This window comes from Amblyomma americanum, chromosome 6 (genome assembly GCF_052857255.1).
Source record: "Amblyomma americanum isolate KBUSLIRL-KWMA chromosome 6, ASM5285725v1, whole genome shotgun sequence".
NCBI lineage: Eukaryota > Metazoa > Arthropoda > Arachnida > Ixodida > Ixodidae > Amblyomma > Amblyomma americanum.
In genome coordinates, this window is record NC_135502.1 from 127,392,839 (window position 1) to 127,412,362 (window position 19,524).

General features: G+C 49.9%; 1 protein-coding gene across 1 annotated transcript; it reads left to right on the top strand.

The window, feature by feature from the left end:
* The first annotated feature begins 185 nt into the window (after nt 1-185).
* CysRS (cysteine--tRNA ligase, cytoplasmic) lies at nt 186-3,130 on the top strand. The gene has a single exon (XM_077627980.1). The coding sequence runs from the start codon at nt 265-267 to the stop codon at nt 2,524-2,526; it is 2,262 nt and encodes a 753-aa protein (XP_077484106.1). The 5' UTR covers nt 186-264; the 3' UTR covers nt 2,527-3,130.
* Nucleotides 3,131-19,524: the final 16,394 nt, after the last annotated feature.

Sequence of the window (19,524 nt, forward strand, 5' to 3'; positions counted from 1 at the left end):
CAAAAACATGTACTGAACTACATAAATCACTATTTGAAACATCAAAATTAATACATAATTTATAACTTAATAAAAATATAAAAACTAAACTTAGCACGTAATTTTTATGTGATGTTGAAGTACTAGTTGTATTGTAATTTTGTTCTCGGCTAGCCGGTCGCGCCACTAGCACCACTAGTGCTGCAGCCACGGCAGCTCTCTTGTCTTCGCTCCTGACCTGAATCGACGGGCGGCGCATCATCAGTTTCTTTATACACTGCCAGCATGGCAGATACGAAAAGTTCGAAGCGTTGTCAACCAACATGGAGGGCGCCGGAAAATTCAAAAGCACCCCAGCTACGCTTGTACAACAGCCTCACAAGATCGAAAGAAATATTCAAGCCGCAAGGTGCGAACCGTGTGCTTTGGTACAGCTGTGGTCCAACGGTGTACGACGCTTCCCACATGGGCCATGCCCGTTCTTACATCAGCTTCGATATTCTTCGTCGTGTGCTTACAGACTACTTCGGCTATAACGTATTCTACGTGATGAACATTACGGATATCGACGACAAGATCATCAAGCGGGCGAGGCAAGACCACCTTTTTGAGAGCTACCGGAGCCAAGTTGACCGGCCGCCCATTGAACTTCTCCGTGAAGTCAAGTCGGCGATTGACGCTTACAAGGCGAAGCTCGAGAAGGAAGACGACCCAGACAAGCGAGCCATGTGTGCGCGCTTGCTGGAGCAGTCGCTTCAAGCTTCCGACGCGTTCGAGGCGGCGCTAGCCGACGGTAGCGTGCAGCGCGAGGCGCTTCTTGACGGTGCCAGAGACCCGGTCTCTGACTGGTTGGACGCACGTATGGGCGCCACCGTCTCAGATCATTCCATCTTCGCAAAATTGGCCAAGCACTGGGAGCAAGAGTTCTACAAAGATATGGCGGCGCTCACTGTGCGGCCACCCGACGTGGTGACTCGAGTGAGTGAGTACGTGCCGGAGATCGTAGACTACGTCGCCAAGATCATCGAGCGTGGGTTCGGCTACGTTTCCAAGGGCTCAGTGTACTTCGACACTGCTCGCTTCGACTCCGATCCCGGCCACTTCTATGCGAAGCTCGTCCCTGAAGCGTTCGGCGACCAGAAGGCATTGAAAGAAGGAGAAGGGGCTCTCACGGTGGCCGGCGATGACGAAAAAAGAAGCGCCAATGACTTCGCGCTCTGGAAGGCTTCTAAGCCGGGCGAGCCGGCATGGGACTCGCCTTGGGGTCCCGGCCGGCCTGGTTGGCACATCGAATGCTCCGTCATGGCTAGTAGCCTCCTGGGTTCCTCACTGGACATCCACACTGGTGGTTATGACCTCAAGTTTCCGCACCATGACAATGAGCTTGCCCAGGCAGAGGCTTACTTTGGCAATGACCATTGGGTTCGCTACTTCTTGCACTCGGGGCACCTCACCATCGCTGGTTGTAAGATGTCCAAGTCGTTGAAAAACTTCGTCAGCATTCGTGATGCCCTGAGCCGGCATTCAGCACGAAGGCTGCGCATGGCGTTCCTGCTGCATTCTTGGAAGGACACACTGGACTACAGTGACAACACTATGGATGTGGCTGCACAGTGGGAGAAGGTATTCAGTGAATTTTTCCTGAACGTCAAGGACCTACTTCGAGGTGCTCCTGGAGCAGACAGTGTTAGTGCCTATGCCAAGTGGTCGGAGGAGGAGGTTGTACTAAACAGCAAGTTTCTTGCAGCCAAGGATGACGTCCACGCGGCACTGTGTGACAATGTAGACACCAGGACAGCTCTGGAAAGTCTCCGTTCTGCTGTAACGGCGTGCAACGTGTACATCAAGACCAAACAGGAATCGAAGAAGCCTCTTGATGTGACCTTGCTTCGCAATATTGCAGGCTATGTTACTCGCATCTTGGAAGTGCTTGGGGTTGGTAACGAGAGCGTGACACCTGCTATTGGATTTGGGATAGGAGATGGCAAAGCATCAAATGTCTCGCATGAAGAAATTTTGCAGCCGTACTTGGAAGCTCTTTCGTCTTTCCGCCAAAATGTACGTAGCATTGCAAAGGATGCAAAGGAGTTCAGTGGTTCGCGTCAGGCTGATGAGGTGCTGCGGTGGTGTGACCATCTGAGAGACAGCATGCTGCCCGAGTTGGGAGTGCGCTTGGAAGACCGTGAGGATGAAAATGGAGAAACGACATCAGTGATCAAGGTTGTTGGCAGAGAAACCATTATGGCAGAGAGGGAGGAGAAGCGGAGGAAAGAGGAGAAGAAAACGGAAGAGAAAGAAAGGAGAAAGCGGGAGATGGAGCTGAAGCAAGCAGAGAGAGATACGCAGCGAGCCATCGACCCAAAAAAGATGTTCCTTACGGAGATAGACAAGTATAGTAAATTTGATCCAGAGACCGGTCTGCCCACCCATGATGCAGAAGGGAAGGAACTTAGCAAGGGCCAACTTAAGAAGGTGAAGAAACTGCAGGAAGCGCAGGAGAAGAAGTATGAGAAGTATCTCGCAGAGGTTAATGGAGCTGTTGGCTAGGGTATCATGCAATGAATGGACTGCAAACGTCTTTGCAAGCTGTGAAACATTGAAAAGAAAGGGAATATTGTTAAGAAGATGGTTTTCTATTGCTTGTCATGTTGCACTTGCGGCCCATTTGCTGCTTTTTTCCGCCGTGAAGCCAGATAACGTTGACAGCAGTAATCATGTTATTTATGTTGACGATAGAGGAGGTCTGTCGAACTGTATGCTTTTCGATGGGATTTAAAGTGACATTAATGGCAGGAAAAGTAATTTGGATTTTGTGCTTGAAGTTATAATGCAAAGCACCTTCAGGACATGGGGAATGAATCCAAATTTTTTTTTTCTTACATTGTGGATATGCCGTGTAATGTCTCCAAAGCTTTATAGAGCGAGCATGCGTCTCTGCACTTTTCCATGCAGTTTTTACCTTCTGGCTTGTATTGATCAGCGAATGAGTCGTTCACATTTTATTACCGTCTGCTACTGCTTTGGCGCGGATATAAAAGGTTTTGTCTTCATATAAGCCATACTTATCCTACTGCATTTGCAGCTGCTTGTCTGGCAATTTATATTGCTTATATATTTCTTAATGCTTAAATAAAACGCACAATATTGATGACCCTTGCTTCTTAGTGTTTTTATAAAGCTGCAAGTGAAAAGTTGCAATCCAGTGGTGTTGCAATCCCATGGGGGGAGAGGGCAGGGATGCCGGAATTCTTGACAGCTCAAAATGAATAAAGGGAATGAGGGCAGAAACCTTTAGTCCACTGGCCAGCATTTCGACAAGGGGACTTGTATAAACGTTGGCTAGGGGGCTGTTCCTTTTTAACAGCAGTGCTGCTTTTCTCATTGTAAGACAGTGATGTGGTCTGCAGTAATCTTTCAGTAGTGAAGCTTATTCTTCCGCTACATTTGGTGTACTTCAATGTGAAGCAAGGCCACTTGGTAAAGGCAGGAAGCTCTGAGTTTAGAGGTGGGTCTTATTTGCGTGCTATTGTTGCTGAAAGTGCCAAACAGCCCATGCAAAACTGCATTTGTCAGGACAGTCTGATTACTTAATAATTCATTTTTGCCCAACACCACAAAAATTTCTGCCTTCATTTGCTTTGAAAAGCAGCATTCATTGGAAAATGACAAAGAAAGAAAATCATGAGAAATATTGGTCAGCCTAGGTGCTGTTGAAGCCAGCTAGCACTGAAACCGAACAGTGTCAGTTCTTGAATAATTGCATAAAAATTTGGCAGAAACACACAAGACTGCTTGCATGTGGGAATGAGAAAGCATCACTGTCCCTGGGTTCATTAAAACACATCAGCACATGCGCACACCTGGTTGCGTCACAATTCTGATACAAAAATTGGTTTTTGAGGCAAGGAAATGGTGCAGTAACTGCCTCTCATCTCGGTGGACATCTCAACTGTGCCTTAAGGGAAGGGGTGTGCATATGGGGGGGGGGGGGGGGGGGGGTGTTGAGTCCCTGTCGCAAGCTAGCCTCCAACTAGACTAGCACATGCAAGCTATATGCAACGAGAAATCATGTGACACCACCTGGAATGCTATATGACAAATTGTTGCAGCAAGCAGCCCGGCTGCTTGTGCAGTCGGCTTGGATAAAAGGACTTTTGCTTTTATATTGCGCAACAGACTATTATACATAGGCCTTACATATATAATAGGCCCGAGCCTATTATACATCCTCTGTGACAAGTGTATAATTACTCGTCCAAGTGGAAACTCCCTGCCTCCCATGTTATGGGCGCTTCACACTTCATAGTACTCTTACATACAACTAAATCATGCCTTTCACACACATCCAACAGCATGCTTCCTGTCGAATCTGTGTACCCGTCGAGGTCTTCTGTGTCGCCTAGTATAATTACTTGTATAATCTGTGTCCCCTAGTATAATTATCTCGCCCTCTCCTCCTTGCTTACCAATGTCACTTACAGTACATTCTACCATTTTTTTGTTTTCTTTTCTGGATTAGCTCCTGTGCACAGGTGTACAAAGTCAAGGAGTGCTTGCTCCTCTACCTATTTTCCTTTTAGCCATAAGAGAAAAGTATACAACAGCTGTGTCTTACCGGTACTCAACTGTGGGGCAGAAACGTGGAGGCTAACAAAAAGGGTTAAGGACAATGCAACGGGCTATGTGTAGCATTAAGAGACCGGAAGCGGGCAGAGTGGGTGAAGGAACAAACTCGTTAATGACATCCTAATAGAAATAAGAGGAAGAAATGGGCTTGGGCAGGGCATGTAATGCGCAGGCATTACATGGTCCTGTAATGCGCAGTCCTGCTGGTCCTTAAAGGTAACGGAGTGGATTCCAAGAGAAGGCAAGCATAGCAGGTAGTGGCAGAAAGTTAGGTGGGCGGATGAGATTAAGAAGTTTGTGGGGATATGGTAAACCGCAGCTGGCAAAGGACAGGGTTAATTGGAGAGACATGGTTGCCTTGCAGTGGGCGTAGTCAGGCTGCTGATGATGATGTTGTTTCTTGCATTCCTGTTTGACCCTTTGCCAATTCATACTTTTATGAATGAACGTCCCAGTTCCACCCTCCTTTCTGCTGCCTTCTGTTTTATTGCAATATTCCCACGCATAGTCAGGATTACATGGATGGATGGACGGACGGACGGATAGATAGGTATAAACCAGGCGGTGGTTCAAGCCACCTAGCCATGACTTGTGAAGTTTTACTCTTGTCTTGATTAGCCACTAATCAGATATCTTTCGCTTGGTTACTTCTGCCCGCTTAAAATCTATTTTTCCTTCACTGTCCGTGAACCCCAATGCTTTGAATAAATCGGTCCCGCTGCTTTCCACTGCAGGGTAAAGCTCTTTACAGAAAAGTATCAAGTGTTCAGCCGTTTCCTCCTCCTCTCCACAAGCACCGCACAACATGTCTATCTCATGGTACCTGACTCTATATGTCTTAGTCTGCAAAACTTCCGTCCTGGCCTCAAACAACAAAGAGCTTCCCTTCACTTATCATAGATATTTTCTTTAGTAATTTCTTGCTTAAATATCCTGTATGTTCCCAGTGCCGATTTCGTCATCATCCCTGTTTTCCACAGAGCTCTCTTTGTATCTTTAACCTTTTTCTTAACCGATAATTGCTGATTTGACCCCCTACTGCTGTCCAGATATTTGCTTGTCAATTTTCTAGTTCGCTTTCTCCATTTCGTGACAGCATTCCTTATGTACAGGTATCCGAAAACTTTCCTAGCCCGCTGTCTTTCCCCAATTTTTCTCAATCACTCCTCAGCTGCTATCCTACTGCTATCTTCTCTGCTCTCGAACGATGCCCATCCCCTATCACCCTGTACCCCTGGATTTGGTGTATTGCCATGTGCTCCTAAAGCTAGCCTCCCTACGCCGCGTTGTTTGATTTCTAACCTTGGTTGTACATCTGGTCTCATGCACAGGACCGCATTGCCGAAAGTCAGACTAGGAACCATCACCCCTTTCCAGATCCCTCTTACCACTGCATACCTATTGTAATTCCACAGTGCCCTATTTTTCATGACAGCTGCATTCCTACTAGCTTTATTCATTACATATTTTTCATGCTGTGTCAGATACTCAGCACCATTATTTATCCACACTCAAGATACTTGTACTCGTCCACTAGTTTGAGCGTGAACTCCTGCATTCTATAATTGCCGCTCTCATCATTAAATATCATGGCTGCAGATATTTCCTTACTAAACTTGAAATCGAACCTCTCTCCCTCTGTACCACAAACGTCTATCAACTTCTGCAAATCTTCCTAGACATATCCGCGTCAGCATTCACGAAACAATCTCATCACCGTATCTATTCGGGCAATAAACTGAGTCTATACAGAATTGGACCTACTTGCACTTGCTGGTATGTGCGATCGCATAAGCGCTGCACAGACCAAACAGGACGCAGGTGGCACAAATCGGCATTTCGGAGCTTCCGCATTCATTTCTTTTTGTGTTCTAAAATTGCACACTGATAGAAAAAGCTTCTCAAGCAGCAGTGAGGTCGTTCCATCAAGAAATAGCGAGAACACCAGTGGACTTTGGCACCGCAGGCACTTTCATTGCTGACATAGGTCACGAAAATCTGACGAGTTTGGTGTAATCTACATGGCGGAAAACGTCATAGGTGTAGCGCTGGTTGTGACAGGGGTCGAGGAATGATGCAGGGCAGCTGTTAAGAAACTTTTCATGATATCTGACTGAGTTTTATAGGTAGACTAGGGTAGCCAGCTAGGAATTGTGTTGGAAGTTAGCAAAGTTAGTCACTTCTTGACTACTGTTTTAAGTGTGATATCGATCGCACTTCACTGGCAAATAGGTCCAATTGTGTATAGACTCAGTTTATTGTCCGAATAGATACGGGGATGAGATTGTTTCATGAATGCTGATGCGGATACGTGACAAGTGGCATTTAAATTTTGTCCTTGCCATCACTCTATGAATGGAACATCTTGGCGTCACTAATAAACTGTAGCGCAGAATAACGGAAATCTAGATCTAGGCTACAAGCAGGGGTTACAACTGTTTTTCAAATATACCAGCGACAGACAGTGCGGCGAAGTGAGCTCTAGCCCAGTGTCGTTTGACCTGCATACTGTGGCGCAATTTTTAAGTGATAAAAAAGCGCACCGAAATCTTACATTAAGAACGCGATACTTTCACATGCAAAAAAAACAAAACAAGGTCAGGGAATGTGTGCATAAATAAAGCTTAACTCTCTTTCCTTTTTTTCGTCGTCATGTGTCAGTGCTCACACTACGCCTCCTGCAAATTTTGATCTGTGTGAAAGTTGCCTTCATACGCGGTTATTTTCTAGTGCATTTGATATGAACAAATTTCCGTGTGTGTACGGACTTTTTTTTTCACAAAGCCTTAGGCACATGTGATATCACCTGCAAGAATGAACGGTGTGTGTGTTCTTGGGGGAAAAAAAAAGTTCTAGTGCTGTTTTGCGACCATGTCGATTGTACATGTATAAACAGCGGTGGAGTATGCATGTTCACTCATACCTTCATAAATTCCAGGCGATCGTCTTACGCTCCTGCGCCGAAATAATTTTTTAAAGCGAAAGCTTTACTACTACATCCAGCGAGCCATTTCGGCTCGTCGCGCCGTGTGTCATATGCGTGGCCCACGAACGACCTTGAGCCGCCGTTGCCTAGCAGCGCCGCAGCCGCGCTCCAACAGATGGCGCCGCCGTCAACGCCGCTGCCGCTCGCTCCACCAGATGGGCTCCGCTGGGGTATGAGGGAGCCACCGCCCGATTTAAAGTGTTCAGCCGTATCCATCCATCTGAGAGGAGATGTCGCCTTGCGGGGTATATATATATATATATATATATATATATATATATATATATATATATATATATATATATATGTGTGTGTGTGTGTGTGTGTGTGTGTGTGTGTGTGTGTGTGTGTGTACTTAGCCTCAGTGTATTGTAGTCATCCATCCGAGAGGAGGTGTCGTAAGTAGTAAGTGGATGAAAGGGGAAGAGGAAAGGAAAGTGCACGGGCCTGTGACTGATGTTATCGCACCACCACCACTGCCGGCGTGTATATAGAGAGAAGGATAGGTAGAGTTTCAGAGGAAAGAGGAAAAGGGGAGTATAAAGATGCGGGAGACGCAGTCGTATCAGTCAGCTGCCTTAGGCTAGCAATAGCCGTCCAGGCCCGTCTCCTCCAGGAAGGCGAGGAGAGACCGGAGCGCCTTGGAAGCGTTGGGGCCGGTGGGGAGAAGAGGAGGGCACTGGCCGAGTCGGATGGAAGGCTCAGGTCCCTGTAGCAGGCAGCCAGCTTTTCCTGGTGGATGGCAAAGGCGGGGCAATCGAGGAGGAGGTGATCGGTGTTCTCCTCCGTATGGCCGCAGCGGGAGCAGTCTGCAGTGAGGGCCAAACCCTTGCGATGGAGCCTTGCCCCGGTCCAAGATCATACGATGCGGAGCCGGAGGAGGAGGGACCTCTGCAGTGTGGTGATCCCCTTATCTGGCAGGCGTTGAGGAGGTGTCCCTTGGGCAACCCTGGGGTCGGGGTGCTCCATTAGCAGCTGCCGCTCCGTGATGGTTCTGGCAACATCCAGGGGCACCACAGCAGTAGAGCAGGGGGTACGGCTTCCGTGGGCAGCCTTGGCCAGGGCATCTGCTGCCTCATTGCCTGGGACTCCGACGTGGCTGGAGATCCAGGCCAGGGCGATAGAGCAGCCACGGGAACAGATGCTGTTCAGTCTGGTGGCCAGCTTGCGTACGACGGGCAGCCGGCCCCGTGGCTCTTGCAGAAGCTGGACGGCCACCCTGGAGTCGCTGAGAATGGCCGCAGACTGCAGTGCGGGGTGGGACTCCAGGATGTCGGCAGCCAGGTGGAGGGCCGCCAGCTCTGCTGTGGTCGAGTTGGCCACGAACGGAAGCCTGGCCTGCCGGCTTTCTCCCAACGAAAGTGCAGTGCAGGCAGCTGCGGCAGACGGGCAGGCACCCATGAGGACCGACCCGTCCGTGTATAGCTGCGTGCAGCCGGCCAAGTCCTCCTCCAGGGTCGCTGCTGCTTCATGCCGGAGGCCAACTGCAGGGTTGAGGCGCTTCGGCTTGGCGCCACGTGGTGGCATGAGCACCCGGAACAGATGGCCCAGGTCCGGTCGTGGAGGGGGAGGAAGGTGCTCTGGCTGCCCACCCACCAACTGCTCGAGCTCCTGGGCAACCTTCCCCATTGGCAAATGAGGATGGCTGAGGAGGCGCTCCAGGAGAGGACGTCCGTCCGGGGCAAGGTGCAGACGCTCAACATGGCGGAGTGCCGTCCGCTGGGCCTGGACCTGGGAGCCACGGGGAAGTCCCAGGCACAGACGGACTGCAGCCCTCTGGGAGCGCTCGATAGCCAGCTGCTGGTGTATGATCATCTGGACCAGCGGGAGGGCATACAGGAACTAGCCGCTGCCATGGCCTGGAAGAACCGGAGCCCCATTTGTGGGATGATGCCGTTTCCTCCAGCTAGGAGACTCCGGATGGCGCCACGGACCCTGGTTGCCTGTCGGCAGAATGCCTTGACAGCTGGACGCCAGGTGAGGTGGCGGTCAATCAGGAGGCCAAGGTAGCGGCAGGAATGCCGCCATGGGAGCTCCCGTCCTGCGACGCTGAGGGAGGTCTTCCCCGGGCGTGCTCCTGGCCGGATGTTGAGCAGCATGGCCTCGGACTTGATAGGGGAGAGCTGCAGGTCAACCCGTTCCAGGTAGGAGCTGACCCTGGCGATGGCCCGCTGTACGTTCCTGATGACCTGAACCCTCTGGCGCCGTGGTCCGCGTAGATGGCAATGCGGACGGGAAGTTTCAGGCCATCTGGAAGGCAGCTGGGCAATCACCAAGTTGAAGAGCATGGGGCTCAGCACGCTGCCCTGGGGAACCCCTCTGGTGAGGGCCTGAGGAGGTATCTGGGGGCCTGGGGAGATGTCGCCTCGTGGGGGGGGGGGGGGGGGTATATGTATATGCGCTTCGCCTCAGTGTATTGTAGTCGTTGTGGAGAGCACGAAAGAGACGCAACAACGACAGAACGAAGCGAGGAAGATACAACGCGCTCAAGAGACGCCAGAAGAGCAAGCCGCACGACTCGAGAAGCGTCGTAACGAAGATGCGGCTAGAAGAAGTCGTGCCACGTCCCGGAGTGACTCTTCAACTGCGGAAGAGACCGGTTTGAGTTCTCGAGGGCGTCGGAATGAGACGCTGCGTAGACGACGTGCCGAGGAAACGAAGCTTTCGCAATTCAACTAGGGTTAACCGGAGCTAAACCACAGCCAATTTTTTTTTCCGCTCACCCGCATCTAGTAAACTTTTGTTGCCGATAGTACCTTCCGCACAATTAAGTTTTTGGCCATCCCGTTCTCCGCCAACAAAGTGTTCAGAGCACGCTTGAGACGCGGCTGACAGGATGAAACCAGTTTGGTTGATGCTTGCAATCCAAAGACTCCCCTCGTCTGTGAAGCAGTGCAACTGTAACAGGCGCCACCGCCCACACGTATACCGCGACTGTCGATGCACTTAGCGGGATAGCTGGAGATAATTTTTCCCGCTTCCGATAGTTGTTGCTACAACTGACAACACAGTGGTAGCCGGAAGACCTTATAAGTCTCGATTCATGGCGATAGCTGGACGCAGAACCCTCTCTAAATACTTCGTCGCTCAACGTACGTATTTTGCGTGCCATGCCTTGTGCCCCTGCCGCCGGCTCGTACCAGAGAGGAGGAGCGGCGCCACGCGCGCCGATTTCGAGGCTGTTTTCCTCCTCGCATATTTATCCCAAAAATGGGAAACTTTTTTTGGCAATGCAGCAGACAAGTCAAGAAAAAAAAACAATTGGTGGTGGTTTAGCTCTGGTTAAACCTGGAGTGACGCGATAGTTACAGCTGGGCGAGTGGAACTTGCTCAGTTGAACTGCAAAGTCAGTCTTTCGGCGCAGCGTTTCGCTGGGCGTTCCTTCTTCATCTTCGTCCCACTTGACACGGCGCATGCGCCACAGCTGTCGCAGCCCGGTTTCGCCGGCGCGCCGCGCCGCCGGCAGCAGCAGCTGCTCCGCACCACGTGGCTGGTCACGTGACGAGCCATGGCGCCGCGCCGCTGGCAGCTGCTCCGCACCACGTGACAGCCGCTGAAGGCTCGAAATGCTAGCGTAATGTATCTATCGCTACAAAAAGCGGCTTTTCAACGTCAAAGGACCCGCTTCCAACCAATGGGGTCTGCCAGTTGTCATGAACCTGCTAGCATGGCAAAGCAGGGAGTGGCAGATGAAAGGGGATAGTCCCCTCCTTTCATTTTCACTCACTTCCTGCAGTGTCAAGCTAGCAGGTTCATGACAATCGGCAGACCCCATTGGCTGGAAACGGGTCCTTTGACAGGGAAATTCCGCTTTTGTATTAACTTGTATCCGACTGCTGGTGATTTTCGCAGTCGAGACAAGATGGCAGCTGTAAAGAGGACTTCGTCTGTGATAAACGTGGGCGCATGAATAAGTTTCCTTGATTGCACGATCTAGTCATTTTTTTTTCTTTGAAGGTGAGCGCCTAGTTTCAGCCAGGGCCGGATTAAGAAAAATGGGCGCCCTGGGCTAATGCGCATGAGTCCCCCTTTCCCTGTACTGACCCCCCACGCCACTGTCGCCTGCTACGCTACTGGAAATATGCCATGTTTCATTTTAATTCCACCAAGTTAAAAAAAACGAAGTGCGATCGACGGGATTACCTTGCTTGAAACGCGTTCTGTTGTAAACACCAACACATATGTTCACTTTGTGATTAATCTGCATTCTGTTTTCAGCAAAAGCTAGGCTTTAAGGAAAAGTTTAGTGCACTCAAGATGAACAAGAACGTAGAAAAGACCACTGAGCTTAGATGTCGATCCTTCGGAAGCTAGGCTTTGTTTGCATCACTAAGTTTAATTCCGTGAGGAGACGCATGGTTGTATCCAAAACATTTCTTAAAATTAAAATTCAAACACCAGGCTGCAGTAATCGTTATACGATATTAAATATTATATATATATATTAAAAATATTAGCTTACTCTATAAATATGCAAAATATATAACAATACTTAAGGAGATACAAACACCATAAAAATGCGCTAGAATACAGATGAAAATTACCAATTGTAAATACAAAATATTATTTGAAAATATTTTCGTTAAAGTTAAGACATGTTAGGACGACACGAAATAAACGTGGCACTATCAAAAACAACAAAAACACAGGTCTTTATAAGCACGCTAAATATTACAAGAAGAACAAACCAGAGAAGAACAACGAAGATTAGCATATCTTGAATTACACGGCTCAGCGTTTCATTGGCAACGCGGAGGCTGGGAGGCAACACAATGAACTTATTGGAACAATTCATGTATAGCGCAAACAGTCCTCTTTTAAAATGGCATCTTTCGCGCCTTCGCTTGGGCGAAATCAGATATAGTCTGTTCGAAGGACAGATCGCGGAGGAGGTCACTTTCAATGGACATGATAGCAAGCGAGTTCACCTTGTCGTCAAGGAGGCTCGAACGAAGAAGATTTTTTATCAGCGACAACTTGGAAAACGATCGTTCGATTTCACAGTTTGCCACGGGTATGCTTAAGTACATTCGCAAAGCAATAGAAAGGTTCGGAAACACATCAATAAGCTTTCTTTCGTGCAGCAAGTTTATTATTCCCGGGGGCTCGAGTCCTGGCACACAGAGTTGTGCAGAAAGTTCGCAAACTGAACAATTTCAGCGGAAAATGCTGGCTCCAAATTATTTTTGTATGTTTTTCACCAACTTCTCAGCCTGCTGTGCCAGAGAGGTCTCGCTCCCAACTTCTGTTAGCAATTTTAAGAATCCGAACCTTTCGCAAGGTTCAATGTAGGCAGCCTTTCGCACTCGCGAAGCAGAGCCTAGACTGTCAAGTACAACATTGTAGCTCTCTACGATAAACTTTTATCTACGTTGTAGCGCACTATCGCTTTTTCCGTCCGGGTGCTTACTCAAAACGATGCGTTTGCCTTCATCCTGATAACATTGATTGGTACTTAGCGTGCTGCTCTCTCTTCGAAGATATCAAAGAGAGGTCGCAAAGAATTAACAAAGCCTTCTAGAGAGCTCAGCAGGTCTACAGCAGTTGAAATGTCTAGGCCTGGTTTCTGAAGTGCTACGCTCGCTTTGTCAAAGCGCTCCAAGATTTCACTCCAGAAAATCGCCACGTATGCAGTCTCTAGTTTTTCATTTTCTTGAAGAGAGAGTGCACTTCGTTCCTAGTGTAACCGTTTTCTTCCTCGTTTTGTGATATAGCTTCAAGGCAACACAAGACTGCATTGAAATTTTTCAGAATGGCCTTACATGATTCAGCGTGTCTTGACCACCTGGTCTCAGAGAGAGTTTTCAAACAAGCTGCTGGACAGTTCCGCTCATGCTGTCCAAAAGATACCTCCATCGCTTAGGTGAGGCAGCAAAGAACACATACAGTCTCAGAATTACAGTGAAAAATTTGACTACCTCAAGGCAACTGTCAACGCTACACGCGCCAACTAAGTTCAGTGAATGACCAGCACACGGGACGTAGGCTGCCAATTCGTTCAGGTGTTCGATTTGAGCTTGCAGTCCTTTGTATTTTCCTAACATATTACTCGCATTATCATAAGCTTGGCCCCTACAATCATCAGCTGAGATGCCATTGGTCGTCAAGAGGGACATCACGGTATCGAAAAGATACAAGCCGGTATGCGATTCGATTGGAACAAATCCAAGAAAGCGTTCATGCACTTTCCCATTTAAATTGTATCGTAAAACAACTGACAGCTGATCAACGTGAGTAAGGTTTGGAGTCGAATCAACAATTAAAGAGAAGTATTTTGCACGTTTCACTTCGTCAACGAGACGTTCCTTGACAGCCTTTGCCACATGCTCGATAAATTCATCACAAATGGTTTTTGACAGATACGATGGGTGACCTTTTCCTTTGTTCCCGTAGCGTTTGATGTGCTCCTCTAGACAGGGATTAAACTTGGCAATGGCCTCAAGCATTCCCATATAATTGCCATTTCTCAGTGAACCAAAAATCTCCTCACTGCCCCTAAACGCTAGGTTGTGCTCAGCTAGAAGCTTAGCTACAACGGCTACGCGCTTCAACACATCTGTCCAGTAAGCGGTCTCAGTGACAAGATGCTTAGCCAGCTCCTTGTCAATTGTGCTGCTCGAGCTAGAGCGGGCGAGCCATGCTGCCACGCAGTTCCGGTGCTCGACGTTATTTAATGTGCGCAAACCTTTTCTTCTGCTCTTTTCCAATCAGAAAAGTCGTGCGTGGTGAAAGCACAGGGGTTGTTTGAAATCGGAAATAGTTTGCACATGAAACAGTAAACGGAACCTTTGGACTCCGAGTACATTAACCAGTGTCGCTCGTACGCCTCCCCATTTACAGCCTTTCTCACAAAAAGATGAGGTGGCATACAGCGTTTCTGAGTTTTGTATTGCCTTTCGGAAGACGGAAAATTTTCTGCCCAATTTTGAAAATACAATGGCCCTTTCTCAAGGCATACACTCCGAAAGCTGTCAGTAATAACGTCCGGCCACTTAGCAGGGTCACTTCGGAGAATCTCGCAACATACCTCTTTCTGCGGGGGTGTCTGTACTTCTCTGTTGCCGCAACGAGAAGCCGTCTCATTCGTCCTCTCGAGGCACACTTTGTGGGTGGGAACATGATTTTTTGAAGCCAAACTACCAGGAAACAAGTGAGTCGCTTCTTGGAGTGTTGTTTCCTGGCGCTCGTCAGTAGAAGGAGGCTCATCGGGGAGGTTTGGCACCTGTTGATCAGCAGTAGTAGAAATCGGGCGTGGCGGACCGGACACCTGGAGCTATTTGGCCGGGGCTCGGCCGAGTAGTATAGACGTTGCTGACTCAGGAACAGGAGGGGGCTCGGTTAGCGTCGGGTGCTCAGAAATATGGACGACCGAGGTTGGCACCGTTTTCACAGGATCCAGACAACCAAGATGAGTCAAACCTTGCTTCTTGCCAGGAAACCGTGGTGATGGAGTTGGCAAGTCCTCCACAGAAGCACATCCGGTACTATTGGGAGTTTGACACGGACTGGGTAAAGCGATCATACTGCTCAGCGGAAGCTGCAATGAGTAGGTACTTTTCCATCTTTGATAGCTTCTTTTCACGCTCTTCTCTTTCTAACTTCGCCTTTAGTTTTGACGCACCACTTTGATGTTTTCGACCGAGCATTTTCGCATGAATAGATGCTAATTGTTCACCGCACCGGGAACTTCGTCAGTCCGACGCGACCGCAGGTGTCCAACGGTGGCCGTACCGATGACTGGCACACGCTGCCTGGATGGTCCGTGGCTGACCGAGAGTGGTGCGTCCCCCGGGAGCTCCTCGGCGGGCGGGCTTATGCAAGCTTAACCGGCGGCTCGGGGCTGAATCGCATCCCGCGATCAACTTCCTACTTCCTTTCATAGACGCGCGCAGTGTCTGTCTGTTACTAGCGCCAACGCAGGCGTTCACATACGCATAGAGTTCCTTGTGCAAATTCCCTCCTTCTCTGTACAAACTCACTCCTTCTCCCGTTCCGGTCTCGTCTTCCTATTGGCTACGAGCAATCGTCTGTTCTGGGAGGTCCTCGATTTTTCTTTCGCCCCGTTGACGCCGATCGCGAGAACGAAGGGTAGAGGGCGACTCCTAGCGCGGGCGAAGTTACGCGCCCTCCGTCGCCTCTGAGTCATCTTTTCCTACTTCTTTCTGGAAAGTTCAGCGGCCAGCCTGACCTACTTTTTCCGTCGAGCGCGCGCGAGGGTGCGCAGCCACTAGGCAGGAATGGGCCCTGGAGTCAGGCCGTTTTGTTCAGCTCTCCAACTTCCCCCTTCACTTTTCAACAACCCTAGTCCGAACAGTGAACAGTCCATGCCCCACGGCACGCGGACAAAAGCACGTGTGACGTCTTCTTTCCTTTCCTGCCTGTACTCTGCCATCAGACTCATCATCATCTGCTATCGGACTCATTCCCCGCGCTCAAATTACCATCACGGTAAAGAAAAGTCGAATGGGAGGCACTGTTGGGCACTGCAGCACATCCTTTCTATGAGAAGGACAGCGGCGGAACTATTTGAAAGGTGGAGGGTGGCGTGGTGGTGACGAGGGGCAAGGGAGGTTTAGGCCCTCATCCCACATTACATGTTTTAGGTGTTTCCCCCTTTCCTCTCCTCTCCAGACAGCACTGGACAGACGGACTGACAGGAAACCACGAAAACTCTTCCAAGCAAACGCATCTCGCTTTGTAAGAAAGAGGGCCCCGCCGGAGTGGCGAGGGATTCCTGTTTTTGCAGCTCGGCAAGCTCTCCCCAGATGATCAGGCTAAACGCATGCTGTTACATTAGGCGGGGGGCCCCGTCTGCTCGTTATGATTTTCTCTCCTCATACGTGTCGCTCGAAGTTCCGTTGCCCATGGTTCCATATACTAAGCAGGTTAGAATAAATGGGCCCCCTTCTCCTAATGTCCGAGGTGAGGCCCTGGGCTGCAGCCCCATTAGCCCCCCCCCCCCCCCCCCCTTAATCCAGCGCTGGTTTCAGCTAACGCATTGTATAGTTGGCGTAGTACACATAGAACCGATGACGGACTGGAGATCGTCTATCTGTCTCTGCAAACGTTCGCCGTGCAAGTGGAGCCGCACACGATCGTTGCTTCCCCCCCCCCCCCCCCTTACAGGGCGTTTTTAGCGATGTCAAAATAGCCAAAATCGCAAGCGCTGAGTGTTCCTACCCATCGGGGGGAAAGGCAAAAAAATGCAAGCGCGTCTCGCATGTTTACTGTTGCATTGTTAAGGTAAGCAGGGCTTTGCCAAATCATTGCACAACCATAATTAATGCTGAAATTTCAAATGTTTCGCGACGATGTCGCTTTCTACCGTCGTGTGCTTGGATTTCAGTTCAGGAAGCTGAACTGCAGTAGTGTAGCGATCACTTCATTTGAGCAAGCAACGTCCTTGTAAGTGCATACGTGCTTACATTCGTAAGAAGTCTTGTTTAGAGCGCTGAGGTGCGTGCTGCGGAACAAATAATAGAGCGCAAATGCCGGCTTAAGGGCTCTGTCCTTGTACCTGGCTTTTATTTCTGTGCAGCTTAGCTTCAGCGCGATCCCTAGCCGTGAAATGCAGCACCGGCTTTGAAATTTCGCTGAGTTTCCTGTGCAGACGACCGCTCGAGCGTTATGATATAATGCTGCTCAGGTCTGTAGGTTGCGGAGTCAACTCCGTAGTCGTGAAGTCTAGACGACCATTGGAGGCGCGACGGCGCGGGTCTCTTCGCTTTGATGCTCTATTTTGCAAAGCGTGAGACACGAGGGTTCAGAATGAACAGGCACTGATATAAAACATAAAACGCAGAGAGGAAAAAATACAGGCGCTTTTTTCGCAGCTTTGATTACGACGAAGTACAAATTTGCGAGCATTAAGATTGCATATCTGGGCCGCAGTTGCAAGGACATGACACGAGTATCACCCGATCGAAAACCGAAGAAAGATATATAATGGCACCCACTCCTTACCTGGAAGAATAATAATAAATGGTTTTTGGGGAAAGGAAATGGCGCAGTATCTGTCTCATATATCGTTGGACACCTGAACCGCGGCGTAAGGGAAGGGATAAAGGAGGTAGTTAAAGAAAGGAAGAAATAGGTGCCGTAGTGGAGGGCTCCGGATTAATTTCGACCACCTGGGGATCTTTAACGTGCACTGACATCGCACAGCACACGGGCGCCTTAGCGTTTTTCCTCCATAAAAACGCAGCCGCCGCGGTCGGTTTCGAACCCGGGAACTCCGGATCAGTAGTCGAGCGCCCTAACCACTGAGCCACCGCGGCGGAAAACTTACCTGGAAGAAAGAAGTCGTTTTCCTGAAAATGCCGCGAACAGGACCACTAACGCTGTGACTAGCTATAGCCAATGCGCACTTTCTGCGCCCAAAGCTGCATTGTCTTCGGGATGCGAACAGTGGTTTATAACTCCCGGCTTCTCCATCTCGCTGACGAACAACAAGGTGTACAGCAGCGCTTCCGAGCTTTCTTTTTGTTACGACATTCCGAGGACGACATCCGAAAACGCAGCGGCTGCGGAGCAACTGACCAAGGCGGCGACCAGACCTGTGGCGCAGCAGAGGGTGCTAAGAATCTCTGGCTCCGAAAAGGCCGCCATCGGAAACTTAACCTGGCAACGTTTAAGAAGTTTGCGGTGATACGGTGGCGCAGCTGGCAAAGGACAGGGTTAATTGAAGTGACACGGGAGAGGCCTTCGCCCTGCAGTGGGAGTAGGCAGGCTGATGATGATGGTGATGATGATGATGCATCAGCAGCACGCAGAGTGAATCAGTCGGTCTAGTTTCCCGCCGACGGGATCGCGGCGCAACCACAATGTGTGGCGTCTGTGCCTTGAAGATCGCCAATATTTTTATATGACAACAACGTCTGAATGCGCCGACGAATCACCCGCAAAAGGGCAAACAAATGTTTCCGCGCGCTACCGAGCTTTCTGCAACGGCGCCGCCGCAGCGCGGTTTCGATTTCATGAAAATAGCCAGGGAGAGAGGCGGGCGTTTGTCCCTGCAGTGCGCCGTGGGGAGTGGGCTTCCCACGCCTAGCGACCCGAACCTTCTCTCCAACTTCCCCCAATTTCACCCCTCGGCACTCCTAGCCCGAGTAGCGAAAAGCCCGCACCCCAAGGCACGGAGCAGATGGTCCCCCCGTCTCTCTCTCTTTCGTGCCTCTGGCAGGCAGGAAGCGTGTTTGTAAGATATGGCGCGACAAGCTCGTTAAAAAAAAAATACAGTCGTAGTAAGCGCCCGTCTTGTCTTCTTACTTGTGCGTGTCTTCGTTGCGCTGAAAATCCCGGTAATAAGCTCCTGGTAATCTGCTGCATTGCCAAAAAACTTATCCCTGCGTATAGCTTGCTTACTGTAAGCTATCGGTGAGTCTCCCCCGCCTCTTCGTGTAACTGCCCCCTCCGCTTGGTACGGGCAAGGGCCACGTCGGAGCCCGGTTTTCAGCGCACCACCGCGCGAGTGGGGCTTATCCCACTGGTGGTCTCCATCATCGCTGGCACCTGCTATGCCTAAAGCCCCGCAATGAAGCAAAAGTAACGCAAAGCTTTGAACTTGTCGGGTTCCCTCCTCTCCTAGCGCGCCGCCGGATAACCGAGCCTTCCATTGGCCGAGGCGCTGTGGTCACTTGTTAGCGCGCGCTTTTTTGCTCCGCAGCAGACGCCGGCGCCATTGTCGGGGGAAGAAATCGCGCTTCGTTTTCTTTTTGTGCGACAGAGTTTTGGCGGGAAGCGTTTCTCGAGCTTTGACGGCGCTTAAGTGCCGCGACGCCGAGCTTCTCTTGCGCTTGCGGGTGCAACAACCGAGGAGGCAGTGGGAAAAAGGTTTTTCGTCATGCCGTCCGGAAAAAACAATGCGGCTCGCCGAAAGGTTTGGCTTCGTAAGATCGGCCAGGAAAACATTGATAATGTACTGGATACGCGTC

Coding starts and splice junctions, on each gene's coding strand:
- CysRS (XM_077627980.1), top strand. CDS start 265: ATGGCAGATACGAAAAGTTCGAAGCGTTGTCAACCAACATGGAGGGCG.